Raw genomic sequence first — 19,785 nt, 5'->3', positions numbered from 1 at the left:
AGCTGCTCCTCTGATCCCTGGCTTTCCCTTCCCTCTCAGCTTTCCCCAGCAGCTGCCTTGGCCCTTTGCACCCTTCCTGGAGAGGGCCCGGGGCTGCTCTTGGGTGTGAACACACAGGTTCAGCAGCCAAGAAGAGCAAGCACAGGGAGTCTGGAGCCTTCATTCCCCCTGATCCTCTTTTGATGTTTGGAATCACAGCTGAGCCTTCCTCCAGGCTCCAGGCTCCAGGCTCCAGGCTCCAGGCTGGGGAGGGACAAGGCCCAGCAGCTGCTCTGGGAATCTCTGAGCATCTGTGAGCAGGACAGGATGTCTGGGGACAAAACTCCACGTGGGGCAGGCAGACTGGCCTCCTGGCTTTGATGTACACACTTCCCAGCCTGGCCTGCTGCTTCTGCTGCCTTCTGTGCTGCTCTGAGCTCCATCCACACAAAGCCCACTTCCCTGGACCCTTATGTCCAGACAGATTTTCTTCTTGGGAGCTCCCTGGTGCAGCCAGGCAAAGGTGCCTGCTGTGTGTTGAAAGGCTCATCCTAATTCCAGGGGCTCCCCCAAATGCCAGCAGCTGGGCTGCCTCCCTCAGGGTCACCCCTCCACCATGCTGGGGGCATTTCAGGTGGTTTTTGCCTTCAAGGAGGAAGAAAAGTGCTGCAGCTGCTGCTGGAAACATCACAATCCTTGCAGAGCTGAAGCTGGAGGAGGGGAGTCCTTTGCCAAGGGGTTTTATGGGGTAAGTGGGTCTCATAGACAGGACCAGCCAAGCCAAGCACTCTTTGGGATATTCCATGGGGAATTTTGGCATGGCAGTGTAGCCACGATCACTGAGCCCAGGTTTCTTTAAAGAGCTGTCATAGCATCCTTCCCTGTGGAGTGATTTTTGAAGGGAATGAGGAGCTCTACGTGAGCCATGGATCAGCAGAGTGAGTCCCAAGGAGCTCTTGGAGTCAATACCAAAACCTGCAGGCAGGGTTTGCCTGTGCTCACCCTCCCTACAGCTTCCCTGCAGCTTCCCTACAGCTTCCCAAGGCATTCTGACCCTAAGACAAATAGGATGATGTGGGAATGACCCTGGTGGAGCAGCAGCCATGGCACTGCTTGGCTGCAGCCCCAGGCTGGCTGCTCACTGCTGGGTGAGGCCAAGTCCTTCCAGTTGTTTCTCTTCTCATCTGCTGTCCCCCAAGAGAAGGGCACCCTGCAGTAAAGCTGGGTGCAGGGTTTTCAGAGCCCAGCTGCCCCCCACCCAGGAAACATGGGTGATTTCTCCCCTAACAGGGGCTCCTGGGTAGACCTCATGTGTTTTCTTATCCTTCATCCCTGCAGGACCTCTCCCAAAATCACATATGGAGCTCTTCAGCTCCACAATAAAATTTTGTATGCCCTTTGCTTAAATCATTTTCTCTTTTTTTTTTTTGTTTTTTTGTTGTTTTTGCAGTCATTTATCTGCCCCATAACTTTCCCCTGCACCTCTGATGTCCCCTCTGGGCTTCATCCCTAACGTGTGTGGGTGACACTGACAGTGGTGCCCTCTCTCCTGGGCTCTGTGGATGTTGGGGGGGCACCCAGGAAAGGCAGTGGTGATGCTGAGCTGGTTGTAGCTCCTGGGAGAGCTGCTCTGTGCCCCAAATCAGTTCCCAGCAAGGAGAAACACTCCCAGCTGCACCTCAGCATCTCAGTGGAGCTGCTCCATGCCAGGAGGGTCTTTCAGGACCCTGCTATTGGAGCCCGTGTGTGGTATCCCATAAAATCATGGAAGTTTTTCATGGCAGGGAGCTGGTCCCCTTCCAGGATGGTCCCAGCAGGGCAGGCACAGCTCCTTCCCCATGTCATTTCTGTCCTGTTTGAAGCCTCATGCAGAAACCAGCAGGTTCAGGGCTGCTGCAGTGCCTGGGGAAGCTCTGGATCAAGCCCGTGGCAGCAACCAAAAAAGAAGGAGTCACACAGGGTCCTGCTGCAGGGTCCAGTGTGGGGACAGAGCTGCTCCAGGCACTGCAGTGGCCATGAGCCCAGCTCTGGCTACAGCCTGGGACCACCAGAGAGCTGGGTAAGTTGACAGCAGAAGTGCTGGTACCTAGGAGTGTTTAAAAACTGTGGAGATGAGGCACTTCAGGACATGCTTTGGTGGGTGTGGTGATCAGATAAATATATTTTCTTTGTTTTAGTGGGGGGGTGATGTTGATGGTTGGATGGGGTGATCTTAGAGGTCTTTTCCAAGCATGACAATTCTGGGATTCAGCTCCTCGTTGCTGCAGAAACACTGAAGTCTGGCATCCCTCAGCACCTTCTCAGCACTAAATCCAAGTTTTTTGGCCAGGGCACGTGTTCTCCCATCCAGCAGGCAGCACCCAGCACTGACCATTTCCCCCACCAGATGCTGTGGCTTTATATTAGGCCCAAGCAATGCATTTGGAGGGTGGTGACACATTCCCAGAGCCCTCTAAAAATCATAAATCCAGGTCCCTGGCCACTTGCCAATGGCCATGTTGGGCCTTTCAGCATGTTCATCCCCCAGCCTTGCTGCAGGACAGGCACCCTGCTAGCTTCATCCTCAGGTGTGACTCCAGTTTCTGTTTCCTCTTTGAAACCAAGGGGGGGAAACTTCCCTCGGAAATAAATTTTTTTTTTTTTTTTTTTTTTTTTGTGGAGCCTGTTCCTGGGCTCTGCTTTGGACACATCCTGAGATCACCCCCAGGGGCTGCTTAGGGTTCCAAGGGGAAGAAGGAAGCTTCTTGCCCATCACCTGGTGCCTTTTCCCCCTGCACTGTGCGCCCAGCCCCGGCAGTGCCTTGTGGACAGGCTGTTGCTGGGGTGACCGTGTACATATTGCACAACCTCTGAAACACTTCCTTCTGTTTTGTAGCAACTCGTAACTGGAGTAGCAGCCATTCCTCCATAACCTCCTCCCACCCCACTTGAAGCTGAGCCAAGCAGCTCATTCCTGAAAGGAGATGGATCCCGGGAGGCTGCGGTGCCCGGTCCCAGGGGAAAGCGGGGTGAGCACAGAGAGGGGTGATGCTCATGGACTCCTGCAAGCTCTGAGCTGCAGCTTGGAGCAGTCACAGCACTCTGGGACACTGCCTGAAGGTGAGGAGACAGGCGTGGGCCTGGCAGGTCAAGCCCAGCATCTGAAGTCTCAGTGACACCGAGCTGCGAGCCCTGGTGTGTCCTGGGGAAGTGCTGGAGTTCTGCAGCTCAGTAAGCTCCAGGGGCAGGAGGCTGCCTGGGAACAGGATGACCCTTCTTGGAAAGCACAAGAAGGGAAAGGTCCCTGGGGGGCTGAGCACTGAGCCCTGTCCCTGCTCCTCCACCACATCACGGGACCTGTGCAACCTCCTCCTCCTCCTCAGCTCCTGCCCCTGCCATGGGCTGAGGACCAAGCCACAGCCCCCTCCCAGGCTTCCTTTTCCGGGCTGCATGAGGAACAGGCCAGGGATTGTGCTCTGTCCCGACCAGGCTGTCATGGTGACAACAAACACACAACAAACCCCAGCCCATAGGAACCAAACCCTGACCTGCACAACCTGACCTGGGGGCCAACCTGCCCACCCTGGCCTGGAGCCCCCCGTGGGCTCTCCCCAGGGGCCACCTCTGGGCTCTTTGGGCTCTCCAGCCCAGGGGGTTCCTGGGGCTTGGGCAGGAGAACCTGACAGCCCTAGGGCCTTGCTGGCCTGGGTGGAGGTTGGATAAACTCTCAGGCACTGTAACTTCTGAGCCTCTGCACTTGTGGAGCTGCTTTCAATGCTCTATGAAGAGCAGGAGGCTGTGAGTGCAGGACAGAGTCCTCCTGGTGCTGCCTCCTCCATGGCTGAGCTCTACCAGGATGAGCTGGAGGTGAGGTTGGTGAGGTCTGCCCAGGCTCTGGTGTCAGGCTGGTCCAGCCCTACTAGATGAGGCTCCACGCCTGTCCTGCTCCCCTGTGACTGTCCCCTTGGGGACATCCTTGCCAGCTGGCAGCCATGGATTGCCACGCTGCCTTTGGCTGGGCTGTGAGACAGCAAATTCTGCTGATGGGGGAGTCACAGGGCTGGCTGGGGGACATCGTGTTACTGTGACCATCTGGGGCCACAAGAAGTGACCAGGTGCTGTGGCATGCCTGCATCCTCTGCCACCAGCCCTGGCAGTCCCCTTTGAGGTGTGAGGGGGTAAAGTTAGTGCCCTCAAATCCCAGCTGGCTGTTGGTGACCCCTGGGAGTCTCCAGGCCCTGCTCCAGGTTGCTCGGGGCTTTCTCCAGTCAAGAGCTGGCAGCAAGGTGCTAGCAGGGAACTCATGACCCTCAGCCAAGAGGAGGATTGTCACTGGGGCTACACCTCGAAGCAAAGGGCTCAAGGTGCAAGAGCAGAACTGATACCCCAGGGGCAGCTCAGCCCTTGGGACAGCTCTTCTGTCCTTGGCCAACATCTCCTCTGCACAAGGAGCAGGGCAGGTGGGGACCACAGGGTGCCATGGGCTGAACCACTGAGCCACTGTCCTGCTCCCTGGGATACTGAGGCACCCACGGGACCCAGCAGGGCAGAACCACCCACCCACTGGGCCACTGTCCTGCTTCCCAGGATGCTGAGGCACCCATGGGATCCAGCAGGACAGAACCACCCACCCACTGAGCCACTGTCCTGCTTCCCAGGATGCTGAGGCACCCACGGGATCCAGCAGGGCAGAACCACCCACCCACTGGGCCACTGTCCTGCTTCCCAGGATGCTGAGGCACCCATGGGATCCAGCAGGACAGAACCACCCACCCACTGAGCCACTGTCCTGCTTCCCAGGATGCTGAGGCACCCACGGGATCCAGCAGGACAGAACCACCCACCCACTGGGCCACTGTCCTGCTTCCCAGGATGCTGAGGCACCCATGGGATCCAGCAGGACAGAACCACCCACCCACTGAGCCACTGTCCTGCTTCCCAGGATGTTGAGGCACCCACGGGATCCAGCAGGGCAGAACCACCCACCCACTGGGCCACTGTCCTGCTTCCCAGGATGCTGAGGCACCCATGGGATCCAGCAGGACAGAACCACCCACCCACTGAGCCACTGTCCTGCTTCCCAGGATGCTGAGGCACCCACGGGATCCAGCAGGGCAGAACCACCCACCCACTGGGCCACTGTCCTGCTCCCTGGGATGCTGAGGCACCCACGGGACCCAGCAGGACAGAACCACCCACCCATTGAGCCACTGTCCTGCTCCCTAAGATACTGAGGCACCCACGGGATCCAGCAGGACAGAACCACCCACCCACTGGGCCACTGTCCTGCTCCCTAAGATGCTGAGGCACCCATGGGATCCAGCAGGACAGAGCCACCCACACTCCTTGTCCCCTCGGTGTCAACAACTCCCAGTGATGCTGTGGCCACCAGCAGGAGGCCAGGGAGAGCCAGGACAATGCCGGGCTGGGAGCCGGCCCTGGGCAAAGAGCTGAGGTGGGGCCATGAGTAAGTGCTGTGGGTTGTGTCAGGGCTCCATGGCAACCATAATATTTGGGTGCTGCTTCAGCCCACAGCACCCTCTGGGAGCCCCACGTGTGGTCAGGCTCCGGGCACGGGGAGGCAGCAGCTGTGATGGGCAGCGCTGGCATGTGGCTGGTGGCCACCAAAATTCCTCCCAGGGGGTCCCACCAGGCCGTGCAGAGGGGTCAGGGGTACATCAGGACACATTTACCCCCACAGCCCGGGCAATGGCCTGTGGCTCACCCGAGGGGGTCCCGTTCCTCCAGAAAGTGCTGCCCCTGCGGTGCAGGGAGCTGTGGGGCTGAGCACAGGGAGGCAGATGGTGGAAGGACATCGTGGGGTGACAGTGGGGCCTCGTGGGGTGGTTGGAGGGGCCTGGTGGGGTGATGGAGGGACTTTTCAGCACGGAGGAAGGACACCGTGGTCTGATGGAGAGACCTTGTGGGAGGGTGGAGGGTGTCTTGGCGGGGTGGCAGAGGGTATCCCAGCCCGTGAGGGCTGCCCGGGCTCCGTCTCCCCGCCCCGAGACTCTCCCCGGCCCGGGGGAGGCGGGAAGGGGCGGCCCGGGGCCCCTCCCGTCTCATGGCGGCTCCTTAAACAGGCGGCGGCGGCCGCCCCCCCGCCTGCGAGCGCGGCGCCGGGAGGTGAGTGCTGAGCCGGGGGAGGGCAGCTCGGCCCGGACCCCCCCGGGGCAAAGCTGCGGCAGGAACCCCGCACCCCGGGCTGCGGCCGCTGCCGGTCCCGGGCCGGTTCGGGGAGGGGGTGTCGGGACCCCCTGAGCGGGGGTGGGGGCTGCCCCGGCCCCCCCCGGCTGCCGGCGGCCACCCCCGGGCCGGGGCAGGGTCCGGGCTCCGTGGAGCGGGGCCGGGGAGGGAGAAGGGGGCTCGGGGGGTGCCCAGAGGGGCCTGGGGGTGCCCGAGAGGGACGGGGACAGGCGGGGAGCAGCGGCTGCCCCGCCCGCCTCTCCGCCCTAGTGACGGTTGCCAGGCAACCCGCTCCTCCTTAGCGACGGTTGCCAGGCACCAGCCGAACCCGCTGCTCCTCGGTGCCTCTCTCCGTCCCCCCCCCCGCCAAGGCCCCGGGCGTGGCCGCCCCGACCCCCCCTTCCTCCCCTCCCTTCTCCGGCCGGGCCCCTCTGCGCCTTGGGGGCTGGAGCCGGGGCCGCGGTACCACCGGACCGGGCCGGGCCGGGCCGGGCCGGGCCCATCCTGGCTGTGGTGCTGCGGGTGCTCAGCGCGTGGCGAGGGATGCGAAGCCGGCAGGGCGAGGCGGGAGAGGCGACGGCGAGCGGGGAGCTGGGATGGGCCACTGTCCGTCCGCGGCTTGTCGCCTCGGTGCCGCTGGCCGAGCGAGGGGACACCGTGCCGGGCCCAGCCCGCCGGGCCGGTGGCCCAACTGGGGTCCTGCCAGCTGCGGTCCGGGGGCAGGGGCGGGCAGCAGGCGGGCAGCGGAGCCCATCCCGGGGATGAGCGAGCGGGAGGAAGGCGGCCGCATTGCGTCATTCCCAGAGAGGGCTCCCGAGGGGACGGACGGGCTGGTGCGCTCACTCCCGGCCAGCCCCTGGAGCCAACAGCCTCGCTCCTGACCATCCGAGCCTCCATCCCCCAGGACATCCCCTGGGATTGTGCTCCCTGCTAGGCGGGCAGGCTCTGCCACAGCCCCGCTCCTGACACAGCCCCTCCGCCCTCACCAGCCTTCCTCCTCCTCCTCCTCCACCTCTGCCGGTGCTGTCGGGCTGTAACGGGCCCCTCTGCCCCCTGTTCCTCAGCCCCATGGCCGGGAGCACTGAGATGGCATCCCTGGAAGAAAGCTTCCGTAAATTCGCCATCTACGGCGACACCAAGGCGACGGGGCAAGAGATGAACGGGAAGAACTGGGCCAAGCTGTGCAAAGACTGCAAAGTCACCGATGGCAAAAGTGTCACCAGCACCGACGTGGACATTGTCTTCTCCAAGGTGAAGTAAGTGAGCTCGGGCTCTTCGGGGCCTCCAGACACCCGGAGCTGGGGGGATGCTCTTGTGGTGCTGGGGTGCAGTGGTGCCCCAGTGGGTGGGGTGATTCCCTGGTGTCCTGCTCAGCCCACCCGTGGTCCCCCCACTGTGGAGCAGCAGGTGCTGCCCTACATCCCTCTCCCTTCAGGGAGTTTCTGTGGCTGCTTTTGCGAGACCTGAGAAGAAATGAATCCAAATCCTGGAGGTGGGAGGCTCAGGTTTTGGGGCAGAGGCTGTGTCCCTGCTCCCAGGTGTCAGGGTGGGGCTGCCCAGTTCTGCCGGGTTCTCCACAAGCAAGAAGGTGACACAGGGATCAGAGGAGGGTGCTCTGGGGTGTGACGTGGCATGGCCCATTCCTGGGTCTGTCTAACCTGCACCTGAGCTGAGGGGGTTCTGGGGTCCGTGGAGTTCACAGAGGCAGCTGAAGGGCTAAAGGGACTGCTTTTGGGGTCTCCAGGGACATAGTAACACCCAGTGCTCCTCGCCAGGGTGTGGGAGCAAGGGTGGGTGGAGAACCTACTCCCTCCACACCCTCTCTCTGGGCATCCCTTTATTCCCTGGTGGGCTCAGGAGGGTCTGAGCTGCCCCAAGGACAAGGAATTTTGGGTCTGAGCGTCCCCAAGGAGAGAAGTGGGAGAGATGCTCTGTGCCTGTCCTTCCCAATGGGACCCGAGGAGGACACTGCCTGCCAGAAGAGAAAGGTTGTGGGCATCCCAGGCAGGCTGGAGCAGTGGGGATAGATTCCCAGTGTCACAGGGCACTTCCATGCAGGGCTGAAAGGTTTTGGCACCAGAGGCTCCGACAGAAAGATTGCTGGAAAGGTCCTGGAGCTCAGGCTGAGCCGTTCAGCTGGGGTTGCCTTGGCTCCCTTTCAGAAGGGGATGAGGGGTCCTAGGTTGGTGGCAGAGAGTGCCACCAGCTCGTCCTGCTGGAGCCCTGTTTGGAGGCAACACCTGAGGACCTGCTCCTGGTTTTGTGCTCGCAGAGGCAAGACAGCTCGAGTCATCAACTATGAGGAGTTCAAGAAGGCTCTGGAGGAGCTGGCCCCGAAGAGGTTCAAGGACAAGAGCAAAGAGGAGGCTTACGAGGCCATCTGCCAGCTGGTGGCAGGGAAGGAGCCCATTAACGTGGGCGTCACGGTGGGTGCCGAGCCCCGGGGAGCAGGAGGGGTGGTCGGGAGGGGAGGATGGAACTCTGCCTGCAGACGTTTTCTGAAGGACCCCATGACCCTGGGGACGGCACAGGAACCAGAGGCACAGCAGGAGCCTCAGGTGGTGTCAGGAACCTGCACGGGGAAGGGGATGAAGGGGGCGGGACGTGTCCGTGACTCCGGTCTCCCGTCTCCCTGCAGAAAGCCAAGACGGTGGGAGCGGTGGAGAGGCTGACGGACACCTCCAAGTACACGGGGTCCCACAAGGAACGATTTGACGAGAGCGGGAAGGGGAAGGGCAAGAGCGGGCGGGAGAACATTGTGGACACCAGCGGCTACGTCAGTGCCTACAAGAACGCGGGCACCTATGATGCCAAAGTGAAAAAGTAGCGAGGGGGCCCGCGGCACCCACCGCCCCGGTCCCTGCTCTGGGCTGCGGGGCCGGCGCTGGCGTTAGCCCGGGGATGTCCCTGCCTGAGGTGGGGCCCGGGGGGGCTGCACTGGGGCCAGCCCCGGGATGTCAGCCGCCGAGTGCTGACGCCATTGGGAAACTTGCCGGGCCCTGTGCTCTTCCCAGTGCTCTGTGTGTCCGTCCCCGTGTGCCACCACCCCCCAGCCCCTCCTGTCCCCCCCCAGCCCTCCCCAGCCCCCGCCATACTAACAGCACTGCTCCTCAGGGCCCCCTTGCTCTGCCGGCACCCGGACCTTCCCTACCTCAGCCTTTCGGGGCACCCTCCCTACGGTCCTCTTGGGGACCGCAGCCCCTTGTCCCTGCCACCTGCCAGGGCCCAGCCCCGCACCTCCCACACCGCACCCGCTGCCTTTCCCCGCCCCGGTGCCCGCTCCGCGCCCTCACCGCTCGCCCTTAGCGCCGCTGCTGCCGGGATGCTCCTGGGCAGCCTGGCCCCGGGGATGCATCCCGGGAGCCCTTGGTTTGGCCTCGAAGCCCCAGGGCCTCCCCCCGCCTTCGGGAAGCCCCAACCAAAGGATGCTGCAGACCCGCGCTGGCCCCCGGCTCTGCAATAAAACCCCCTCGGCACTGACGGCCCCGTCTGGTTGTGTTCGGCAACCCCAGCAGTGAGAAGCCCACCTCAGCACCCTCACACCCCCCCCCACGGGTGCGGGGAGGTTCGGCTGGCCCTGCCGTGGGCTTGGCTTTGGCCGCTTGCCCTTTTGGCAAGCTCCTGGCTGGCCCCGAGTTGCCAGAGCAACCGCAGGCACAAACACGAGCGCTTGGCTCCCGCTCCTGCTCTGTTTGCAACCAAACACACAAGCTCCTGGTAACCATCCCTGGGAACAGGCTGGGATCCGGGATGGGACAGCAGCTCTGGGGTGGGATGGCAGCTCCAGGGTGGGATGGAGGCTCCAGGATGGAGTGGAAGCTCCAGGATGGGATGGCAGCTCCAAGATAGGATGGCAGCTCCAGGATGGGATGGAGGTTCAAGGATGGGATAGCAGCTCCAGGATGGGATGGAAGCTCTAGGATGGGATGGAAGCTCCAGGATGAGATAGCAGCTCCAAGATGGGATAGCAGCTCCAGGATGGGATGGAGGGTCCAGGATGGGATGGAGGCTCCAGGATGGGATGGAGGCTCCAGGATGGAGCGGAAGCTCCAGGATGGGATGGAGGGTCCAGGATGGGATAGCAGCTCTAGGATGGGATAGCAGCTCCAGGATGGGGTGGAAGCTCCAGGATGGGGTGGAAGCTCCAGGATGGGATGGAAGCTCCAGGATGGGATGGAGGCTCCAGGATGGGATGGAAGCTCCAGGATGGGATGGAAGCTCCAGGATGGGGTGGCTGCTGCTGTGGGTGCTCGGATGCAACAGTGCCTGGTGTCAGTGCCAGGCTTCCCAGCTGCCTCTCAGCTGGATACAGGGTCACCTGTATGGAGTTGGGGTCCCTCAGTGACACACAGGGGGTCCCTGCCAGGTGTCTCAGCCAGGGTGCTGGCCCTGCCCGTGCCACCAGGGATGTGCAGGGACACACACATGGCCTGGCTGGGCTGGTTCCCTGCCACTGCACAGCCCTGCACCTTCTGCATCCTTCCCACCTGCTTTTTGCAACACAGGAGAAGAACAAGGATTCCTTCCTGGGTGGTTTCAGCCTCAGCAATACCTGGAGAGGCTGGGGGGAGGCTTGGGGCTACGAGCCCTTCTTGGAGCAGGCCAGAAGGAGCCCAGGGTTGCCTGTGCCCCTGAGTGCTCTCTCTGAAACCCAGTGTCTGTCCTTCAAAAAGCTGTTGCTGTGGGGCTTGATTTGAGCCCTTTCCTGACTCGGCTGCCCAGCTGCAAAAGGAGGTGGCCAGTTCTAAGGCCAAGGCTGCCATCTGGAATGGCCTGGTGGCCCCTGGAGGTGACATCTTTGTGCCTGGAGTTGGAGGCTTCCTACGGGAAGAACATTTTGTGCAGAGGTGAGCAGGGGACTTGTGGGTGCTGACACGGGTTTGATCCTGGGAAATCAAGCCCAGGAAGGGGATTCCTGCCTGGTTTGAAGCTGGTGGGTGGGAAGAGCAGCAGCTCTGGCATCTCCACAGTGGGCAGTGGTTCCTCCCCTGTGAGGCTGGGGGTGTCAGCAGCTCTGCTCTCTGCTGCTGAGCATCCCCTGGGTGCTGGGCAGCAAGGAGTGGGGCAGCTCCCTGGGAATTACTCCTCTGAGTAAAGCTGGAAGTGAGGGGAGCAGAGCTGCAGCTGCTCAGGGGATGTCCCCAGGACAGGGACAGCAGAAGATTTCCTGGGCAGCCAGCTCAAGCTTTGCCATCAGTGCTCTGAATCCAGAACAGAAGCAGCTGCTTTATTGGTGTTGAGTGATGAGAAGCCCACCACGAGCTGGCAGCCCAGAAAACACCCGTGGCCTGGGCTGCATCCCCAGCACTGGGACCAGCAGAGCAAGGGAGGGGATTGTCCCCTCTGCTCCACTCTGCTGAGACCCCACCTCCAGTACCTGCTCCAGCTTTGGGACCCCCCTCCAGTACCTGCTCCAGCTTTGGGACCCCCCTCCAGTACCTGCTCCAGCTTTGGGGTCCCCCAGAGAAGGAAGAGCTGGAGCTATTGGAGCAAGTTCATTGGAGGCCCCAAAAATGATTTGAGGGCTGGAGCAGCTCTGCTGTGGGGTCAGTGGGAGAGTTGGGGTTGTTCAGCCTGGAGAAGTCTTAGAAGAAACCAGCCTGGGATTTGATGCCTCTTTGCAGCCTGTGAAGCCCTGGCAGATGTCACAGAGCAGGGAGAGCTTCTCATCCACAGGCACTGGAAGTTGCTCTGAGGTCTCCCTGGATCTCTCTCTTCTCCAGGCTGAACATCCCCAACTTTCTCAGCCTGGCTCCAGAGCTGCTCCAGCCCTCAAATTACCCTCATGGCCTCTTCTGGACTCACTCCAACAGCTCCACATCCTCCTTGTGTTGGGGACCCCAGGACAGGTCACAGTGTCCCCCACACCCCTCCAGGAGGGTGTTCTGGTCCTGTGTCTCAGCCCATCCTGCCCCACACACCTCCCTTCCCTTCCATTCCCAGTCTGAGGGACAAGGCTTTGCATCCAGGAGACCCAGATGAGGCTGAACTCTGTTCAGACACAACTCGAGGAGGATCTGGTGTCCCCAGGCACTTTCTCAGAGGTTCTCATCCAAACCTGGGGACAATAATTTCCAATCCTTGCAGGGAGACATTTGCTTGGATGCTGCACCCAGAGCTTCATTGCCAGCCCTGTGCAGGGAGATTGGGTCAGTTCCATTTCAGAGGGAATCCAATTAGCTAAATTCCCATCTTCCTTGCACAGCTTCAGATCAGATGTAACCACCCAGGAGTCATCCCAGCTTTTTGTTGATATAATTACTGCTGCAGAAGGGAGGAACACGGGGGAAGGGAGGAGCAGAAAGCTGCAGAGAAATAAACCCCACTCCCTCCCAAGGATTGGCTTCCCCAGCTCCAAACACAGCACAGGGGAGGTGATCATCCATCCCCCTCTGCTCTGCTCTTGGGAGACCCCACCTGGAGTCCTGTGTTCCCAGCACAAGAAGGATGCAGAGATGTTGGGGTGAGAGCACCTGAGGGCTGGAGCTCCTCTGGTACAGAGCCAGGCTGAGAGAGCTGGGGGTGTTCAGCCTGGAGAAGGCTCCAGGGAGACCTCAGAGCACCTTCCAGCATCTAAAGTGTGTTCTTCCACTTGGAAAATCCCAACATTTCTCCCAACAAACCCATCTGAAGGGAACCCAGGGGCTGAGCTCCCAGTGCTGCTGCTGTTCTGAGCATCTTTCTAAGGGACAACAGGGCTGTTCTGAGAGCCAGGAGGGGCTGTGGGAGGCAGCAGCTGGAGGTTATGCTCAGCAAAATATCTCCAGAAGGTTTGGGAAATGTTCTGTGTCACTCAGAGTCACTAAACCCAAACGCCCCAAATGCCTCCACTAAACCCCAAAACCCCACAGCTCAGTCCTGGACTCCCAGGGCCTCTGCTCTGCCCCATCCCCAACCTGTGGGGTTCTGTCTGCTGCCACCCCTCCTGTCACCTCCTCTACCAACCCCTGCACTGTTGGGGACAGCTGGGGTGGAAGGTTTGGACCTGAGGGCTGGGACAGACTGAAATCAATCCCATTCAGGTGGAAGGAAAACTCATCCAGGTCCTTCAGCAGCCCAGGTGCCCATCCCATGATGTTCCTGGATCTTTATCCCCATCCATCATCTCATTCCTGCTGGGCAGAGGCACAGGGAGCATTTCTGGCACTGCCACCACTGCCATCAGTCCCTGTAAAGCCACCCCAGCCCCTCGGTGCCCAGGAGGCTCTTTGGGAACCCTTGGTTTGCCTTCCTGCACCTGGGTGTGGGATTTCTTGGGATGCAAAACTCAGCAGTTTGATCCCTCTCTCAGCCCTGCCCCAGCCCTTTGTGATCAGAGTAAAAGAAAACCAAAAAGCCACCCAAAATCCCCCAAATCCCAAAGGGTCACAAATGTTAAGAGAAATTAATCCCTTTTTGACAGCTTTGTAAGTCCCTGGAAGCCTTTCCAGTGTTGCTGAAGAGAGAGGGACGAGAAGGAGTGTGACAGGGAGGGAGCTGAAGGGAACCCTGATGCCACAGCTTGGAGGTGTTTGTCTGAAACATCCACTTCTAAAGGAAAAAAAAAAAAAAACCCAGATTTTTTTCAAAGCATTCCTGCACAGGTGTGAAAAAAAACCCCAAACAAACCCAAACCTAAACAAACAGCGAATTCTGAAACACAAATTCAGGCATTTTGGTGGGGATCTGAAGTGATGTCAGAAAACAAATCTAAACAGAGATGTTTCTATGGACTTTTAAATATAGATTTTCTTTTCTTTTCTTTTCTTTTCTTTTCTTTTCTTTTCTTTTCTTTTCTTTTCTTTTCTTTTCTTTTCTTTTCTTTTCTTTTCTTTTCTTTTCTTTTCTTTTTTCTTTTCTTTTCTTTTCTTTTCTTTTCTTTTCTTTTCTTTTCTTTTCTTTTCTTTTCTTTTCTTTTCTTTTCTTTTCTTTTCTTTTCTTTTCTTTTCTTTTCTTTTCTTTTCTTTTCTTTTCTTTTCTTTTCTTTTCCTTTCTTTTCTTTTCTCTTTTCTTTTTTTTTCTTTTCTTTTCTTTTCTTTTCTTTTCTTTTCTTTTCTTTTCTTTTCTTTTCTTTTCTTTTCTTTTCTTTTCTTTTCTTTTCTTTTCTTTTCTTTTCTTTTCTTTTCTTTTCTTTTCTTTTCTTTTCTTTTCTTTTCTTTTCTTTTCTTTTCTTTTCTTTTCTTTTCTCTTCTCTTCTCTTCTCTTTTCTTTTCTTTTCTTTTCTTTTCTTTTCTTTTCTTTTCTTTTCTTTTCTTTTCTTTTCTTTTCTTTTCTCTTTTTTCCTTTTCTTTTCTCTTTTCTTTTCTTTTCTTTTCTTTTCTTTTCTTTTCTTTTCTTTTCTTTTCTTTTCTTTTCTTTTCTTTTCTTTTCTTTTCTTTTCTTTTCTTTTCTTTTCTTTTCTTTTCTTTTCTTTTCTTTTTTTTTCTTTTCTCTTTTTTCCTTTTCTTTTCTTTTCTCTTTTCTTTTCTTTTCCTTTCCTCTTTCCTTTCCTCTTTCCTTTCCTTTCCTTTCCTTTCCAGGTGGCAGAGTCCCAGGCTGTGGTTATCATTATCATTTCTCACGTTTATTTATGTATTAACACCTAATACAGAAACTATTTCTAGATCTCTACAAACTATACACAAACATCTGGAGTTGGCCTGCACTCATCTCAGTGCTTTTTTGGGGTTTTTTAAATGCTGACCTTGACTCCAAAGAAACCTTAAGATTATTGATGAGTATTTTTATCTAAAACCCTCTCTTGATGAAGCCCTCACTATCTTGATGCTTGCAGTAGCTGCCCAGGCTAAGTTACTGCCACATTCAACTCCTCTGCCCCAGTTGGTGAGTACAGAAAATATCATTTCATGCTTGACTTTTCTGTAAGAGCTCATCCAGCACTCCCCACTTCCTTTTTTTTTTTTTTTCTGAAGTTCAATCAAGCAGAGGCTTTTCTCTGCCAGCTGCTGTGCCTGAGGACAATCAGACTGACCAGTCCTGGGGATGATGAACCTGAAGAAAGTGGGATTGCCCTTCCAGTATTTCTGGGAAGGTTCAGTCTGCCTTCTATGAGGAAATTACTAGGTGGATAGATGATGGAAGAGCGGTAGATGTGGTTTATCTTGATTTCAGTAAAGCATTTGACACCGTCTCTCACAGCATCCTTGTAGATAAGTTGATCAAGTATGGGTTTGGTGATCAGGTAGTGAGGTGGATCAGGAACTGGTTGAAAGGAAGGAGTCAGAGAGTTGTAGTCAATGGGGCAGAATCTGGTTGGAGGTGTGTGACCAGTGGAGTCCCTCAGGGGTCGGTACTGGGACCGGTGTTGTTCAATATCTTCATCAACGACTTGGATGAGGGTGTAGAATGTACCCTCAGCAAGTTTGCTGATGACACTGAGCTGGGAGGAGTGGCTGACACACCAGAAGGCTGTGCTGCCATTCAGAGAGACTTAGACAGGCTGGAGAGTTGGGCAGGGAGAAACATGATGAAATTCAACAAGGGGAAGTGTAGAGTTTTGCATTTGGGGAAGAACAACACGATGTCCCAGTATAGGTTGGGGGCTGAGCTGCTGGAGAGCAGTGTAGGTGAAAGAGACCTGGGGGTCCTGGTAGACAAGAGGATGACCATGAGCCAGCAATGTGCCCTTGTGGCCAAGAAGGCCAATGGCATCCTGGGGTGCATTAGAAAGGGTGTGGTTAGTAGGTCAAGAGAGGTTCTCCTCCCCCTCTATTCTGCATTGGTGAGGCCACACCTGGAGTATTGTGTCCAGTTCTGGGCCCCTCAGTTCAAGAAGGACAGGGAAGTGCTTGAAAGAGTCCAGCGCAGAGCTACTGAGATGATTAAGGGAGTGGAACATCTCCCTTATGAGGAAAGGCTGAGGGAGCTGGGTCTCTTTAGTTTGGAGAAAAGGAGACTGAGGGGTGACCTCATCAATGTTTTCAAATATGTAAGGGGTGAGTGTCAGGGAGATGGAGTTAGGCTTTTCTCAGTGGTGACCAGTGATAGGACAAGGGGTAATGGGTGTAAATTGGAGCATAGGAGGTTCAAGTTGAATATCAGAAAAAATTTTTTTACTGTAAGGGTGACAGAGCCCTGGAACAGGCTGCCCAGGGGGGTTGTGGAGTCTCCTTCACTGGAGACATTCAAAACCCACCTGGACACGTTCCTAGGGGATGTACTCTAGGGGGCCCTGCTCTGGCAGGGGGGGTTGGACTAGATGATCTTTCCAGGTCCCTTCCAACCCCTAGGATTCTATGATTCTATGATTCTATGAAAAGGAATCAACCCCAGAGGGACATCACCTGGGCCAGCCCTGCATGGGCAGTAACGTGGCAGGAGCCTCTCCCAGCACGCTGGGTGCTTCCCAACCATGGTTCAGATTTTCTCAGTGTGATACCATGGGCTGGGGCAGCTCTGCTCTGAGCCAGGCTGGGAGAGCTGGGGTTGTCTGGAGAAAAGATGGATCCAGGGAGACCTTAGAGAATCTTCCAGTGCCTGGAGGGGCTCCAGGAAAGCTGGGACAAAGGCCTGGAGGGATGAGGCAAGGGGTGATGGCTCTGAACTGGAAAAGAGGAGATTTAAGTTGGACATGAGGGAGAAATTCTTTAATTTGAGGGTGCTGAGCCCCTGGCCCAGGCTGCCCATGGAAGCTGTGGCTGCCCCATCCCTGGCAGTGTTCAAGTCCAGGTTGGATGGGGCTTGGAGCAACCTGGGCTGGTGGGAGGTGTCCCTAAAGCCCTGGATGAGCTTTAAGGTCCCTCCCAACCCAAACCAGTCTGGGATTCTGTGGCTGGAGAAGGGGCAGGCAGTCACCCCTCAGCCCCAGCAGCCCAGCTGTATCCTCTCTCCACTTCCACATCTTTCATCTTTTCAGCTTTAAGGTCCCTTCCAGCCCAAGCCATTCTCTGACATTATTAATCACTAACTCACACTGTTACCCTCACAAATGGGGGTGTAAGCAGGAGGAGCTGATGCTCTGTGCCCCCTTGCTCACTGACTCCCAGGGCTGGCAGGTCCCTGGGTTTGAGCCACCCTGAGCAGTGCTGGCCATGAAGGGGAGTTCCCTGGGTGGAAAAAACAAAAAACCCCCCAGCAATGTTGAACAAACAAATGCTGGTTTGTGCAGGGTGTGCTCTGGGTACCTGCAGAAGCAGGAAAGGTGCTCAGTGAGTATCACAGCTGCCCCATCCCTGGAAGTGTTGAGTTCCAGGTTGGATGGGGCTTGGAGCAACCTGGGCTGGTGGGAGGTGTCCCTGGTGGGGACAGAGCTCCCAGGTGAGCTCAGAGCAACCTCCCAATATCTGAAGGGGCTCCAAGAAAGCTGGGGGAGGGCTTTGGACACGGGGGGGTGGGGAGAGGACAAGGGAAATGGGTTAAAACTGGAAGAGGGGAGATTGAGGTTGGACATGAGGAAGAAATTCTTTAATCTGAGGGTGCTGAGCCCCTGGCCCAGGCTGCCCATGGAAGCTGTGGCTGCCCCATCCCTGGCAGTGTCCAAGTCCAGGTTGGATGGGGCTTGGAGCAACCTGGGATGGTGGGAGGTGTCCCTGCCCATGCAGGGGGTTGGAACTGGGTGAGCTGTAAGGTCCCTTCCAACCCGACCCACTCAGGTGTTCAGCACACTCTCAACTTTCTAAGACTTGGGAAACTTTTTGCCAGCTGAATTCAGGGGAGCAGAGTGAATGAATGTGCTTTTATTTTATTAAACTGATGTGGTAGGAGAGGCAGGCAGGCAGGCATGGGGATTTTTCTTCTGATTTTCATGGAAATGTTGTAAAAAAAAAATTTTTTAAGACTTTTTCTTTCAGTCCTGAAGCAAACTATTGCAAGTAAACATTGGAGTTTAGAGCTTGTGAGACAGGTTTTTTTTTCAACATTTATCCCTTTAGTTAATAACCAATATCCTGGTGCCACAGGGTGCATCACAGGTGCAACCAGGAGCATGGAAATCAGTGATGAGATCATTGCAGGAAAAGCCTTGTCCAGATTTTTGCCTTTCTGTAGGACTGAGCAGCAGCTGAAAAATGCTCCACCTGCCCCCTCTGCTGGTGCCTGCTCTGATGCTGAAAAATTTCTCCCAAATGGTACAGGGGTGGCTGGAGGAGCCCAAGAGGAGAGGCCCCCCACATATATCAATTATAACTCTCCAAATGTCACCCAGAACTGATCTAAGCCCAGCTGTGGATTCCAGTAACTACTCTGGAGGGACAGAAAAGGTTTGGAGGGCAAGCAAGTGGGGAGAAGGCAAATATTCTGGAATGATTTCACAGGGGAGAGGGATACACCTGGAGGACATTCTGCATCCTGGGGCAGCCTGGCAGCTTCCAGCTGCTACAAACACCTGGAGAGCCCTACAAGGAGGAGAGGGATGAGGAGCAGTTTAACAAAGTAGAAAGGAAAGATTCAGCAGATCACATCCAGCAATAATTTCCCCAGGAAAGGAGGGGGAGGTGCTGAGCCCCAAGGGAAGGTCTGATGGAGCTCAAATGCTCCTGGAACTGGTAAAGCTCCTCTTGCCTCTTCTCCTGGGAAAAATCAGCTTTTTAGGAGCAGGAAACAATAATCCTATTGCCCAAAATGAAGTTGGGGCTGGAGGAAAGCAGCCTGAGCAATGTGTGTGCACAGCTTGGTGATTGCTCCAGGTGCTGGAACTTAGCAGCTGAGGAAAAACCACTCCCACAGTGGGGAAAAAATGTGGAAAAAACACAGGGAGCAGCCAGAAGGTAAAGGGCTGCTTTGTGATTGCTCTTTTTAGAAGTGATGAGAGTCATTAATTAAATTACTTGTACATCTAAGAGCCTTTAATGACCCCATTGCTCTCTAGAGCTCCCTGGAGGAGGCCAGGGTGAGGCAGTGTTGGTCTCTTCTCCCCAGAGACCTGAGACAGGACAAGAGGAAATGGGGCCAAGATGCTCCAGGCAAGGCTCAGATTAGAGATTAGGAAAAATTTCTCCACCAAAAGAGTGGTGAAGCACTGGAACAGGGTGCCCAGGGGGGTGGTGTGGGCACCATCCCCAGGGGTGCTAAAACAAAAAGCAGATTTGGCTCTTTCTTCAGGAAAAGGTATTTAAGAAAAGTGGTGTAACTTTCTGTTTCAGGGTTGTGTTGACCTGGAGCTCAAGATTTGATGTCCTTATGTTCTAAATATGTCTATGATAGCAATAATTTTTTTGGAGAGGGTTTGGTGGTTATGAGGGTTTGGTGGTTATGAGGGTTTGGTGGTTATGAGGGTGCAGGGCTGATGGTTTCACCTCTTGGTCTCTTCCAACCTTGGTCATTCTCTGATTCTACAGCTCTAATCCCCTCTTTCTGCTCATGGATTTTCTAATATTATTTGCCCAAGAAAATAGAAGTAATCAAGGAGGTTGGAGCCAGGGGGGGGTTGGGCTCTTTTCCCAGGCAACTCTCAGCAAGACAAGAGGGCTTGGGATTAAGAATTTATTCCTAATATCCAACCTAAACCTCCCCTGGCAGAGCTGAAGCTCTGCCAGGGGAGGTTTAGGTTGGATATTAGGAAAGAATTCTTTGCAGAGAGGGTGATGAGGCATTGGAATGGGCTGCCCAGGGAAGGGGTGGATTCTCCATCCCTGGAGATATTTCAAAAGAGCCTGGATGTGGCACTCAGTGCCATGGGCTGGGAACCACGGGGGGAGTGGAGCAAGGGTTGGACTTGATGAGCTC

General features: G+C 56.2%; 1 protein-coding gene across 1 annotated transcript; it reads left to right on the top strand.

Moving 5' to 3' along the window:
• Positions 1-5,983: 5,983 nt before the first annotated feature.
• Positions 5,984-9,624, top strand: TPPP3 (tubulin polymerization promoting protein family member 3). Its single transcript, XM_071757174.1, has 4 exons — positions 5,984-6,084; positions 7,209-7,400; positions 8,417-8,570; positions 8,783-9,624. Exons 2-4 carry the CDS (start codon positions 7,213-7,215, stop codon positions 8,969-8,971), a joined length of 531 nt encoding a protein of 176 aa, XP_071613275.1. The 5' UTR covers positions 5,984-6,084; positions 7,209-7,212; the 3' UTR covers positions 8,972-9,624.
• The last annotated feature ends 10,161 nt before the right edge of the window (positions 9,625-19,785 follow it).

The sequence above is a fragment of the Heliangelus exortis genome, chromosome 13 (assembly GCF_036169615.1).
Source record: "Heliangelus exortis chromosome 13, bHelExo1.hap1, whole genome shotgun sequence".
Classification (NCBI taxonomy): Eukaryota; Metazoa; Chordata; class Aves; order Apodiformes; family Trochilidae; genus Heliangelus; species Heliangelus exortis.
Note: the sequence above shows the minus strand (reverse complement) of the source record. Positions and strands in the feature narration are given on the sequence as shown.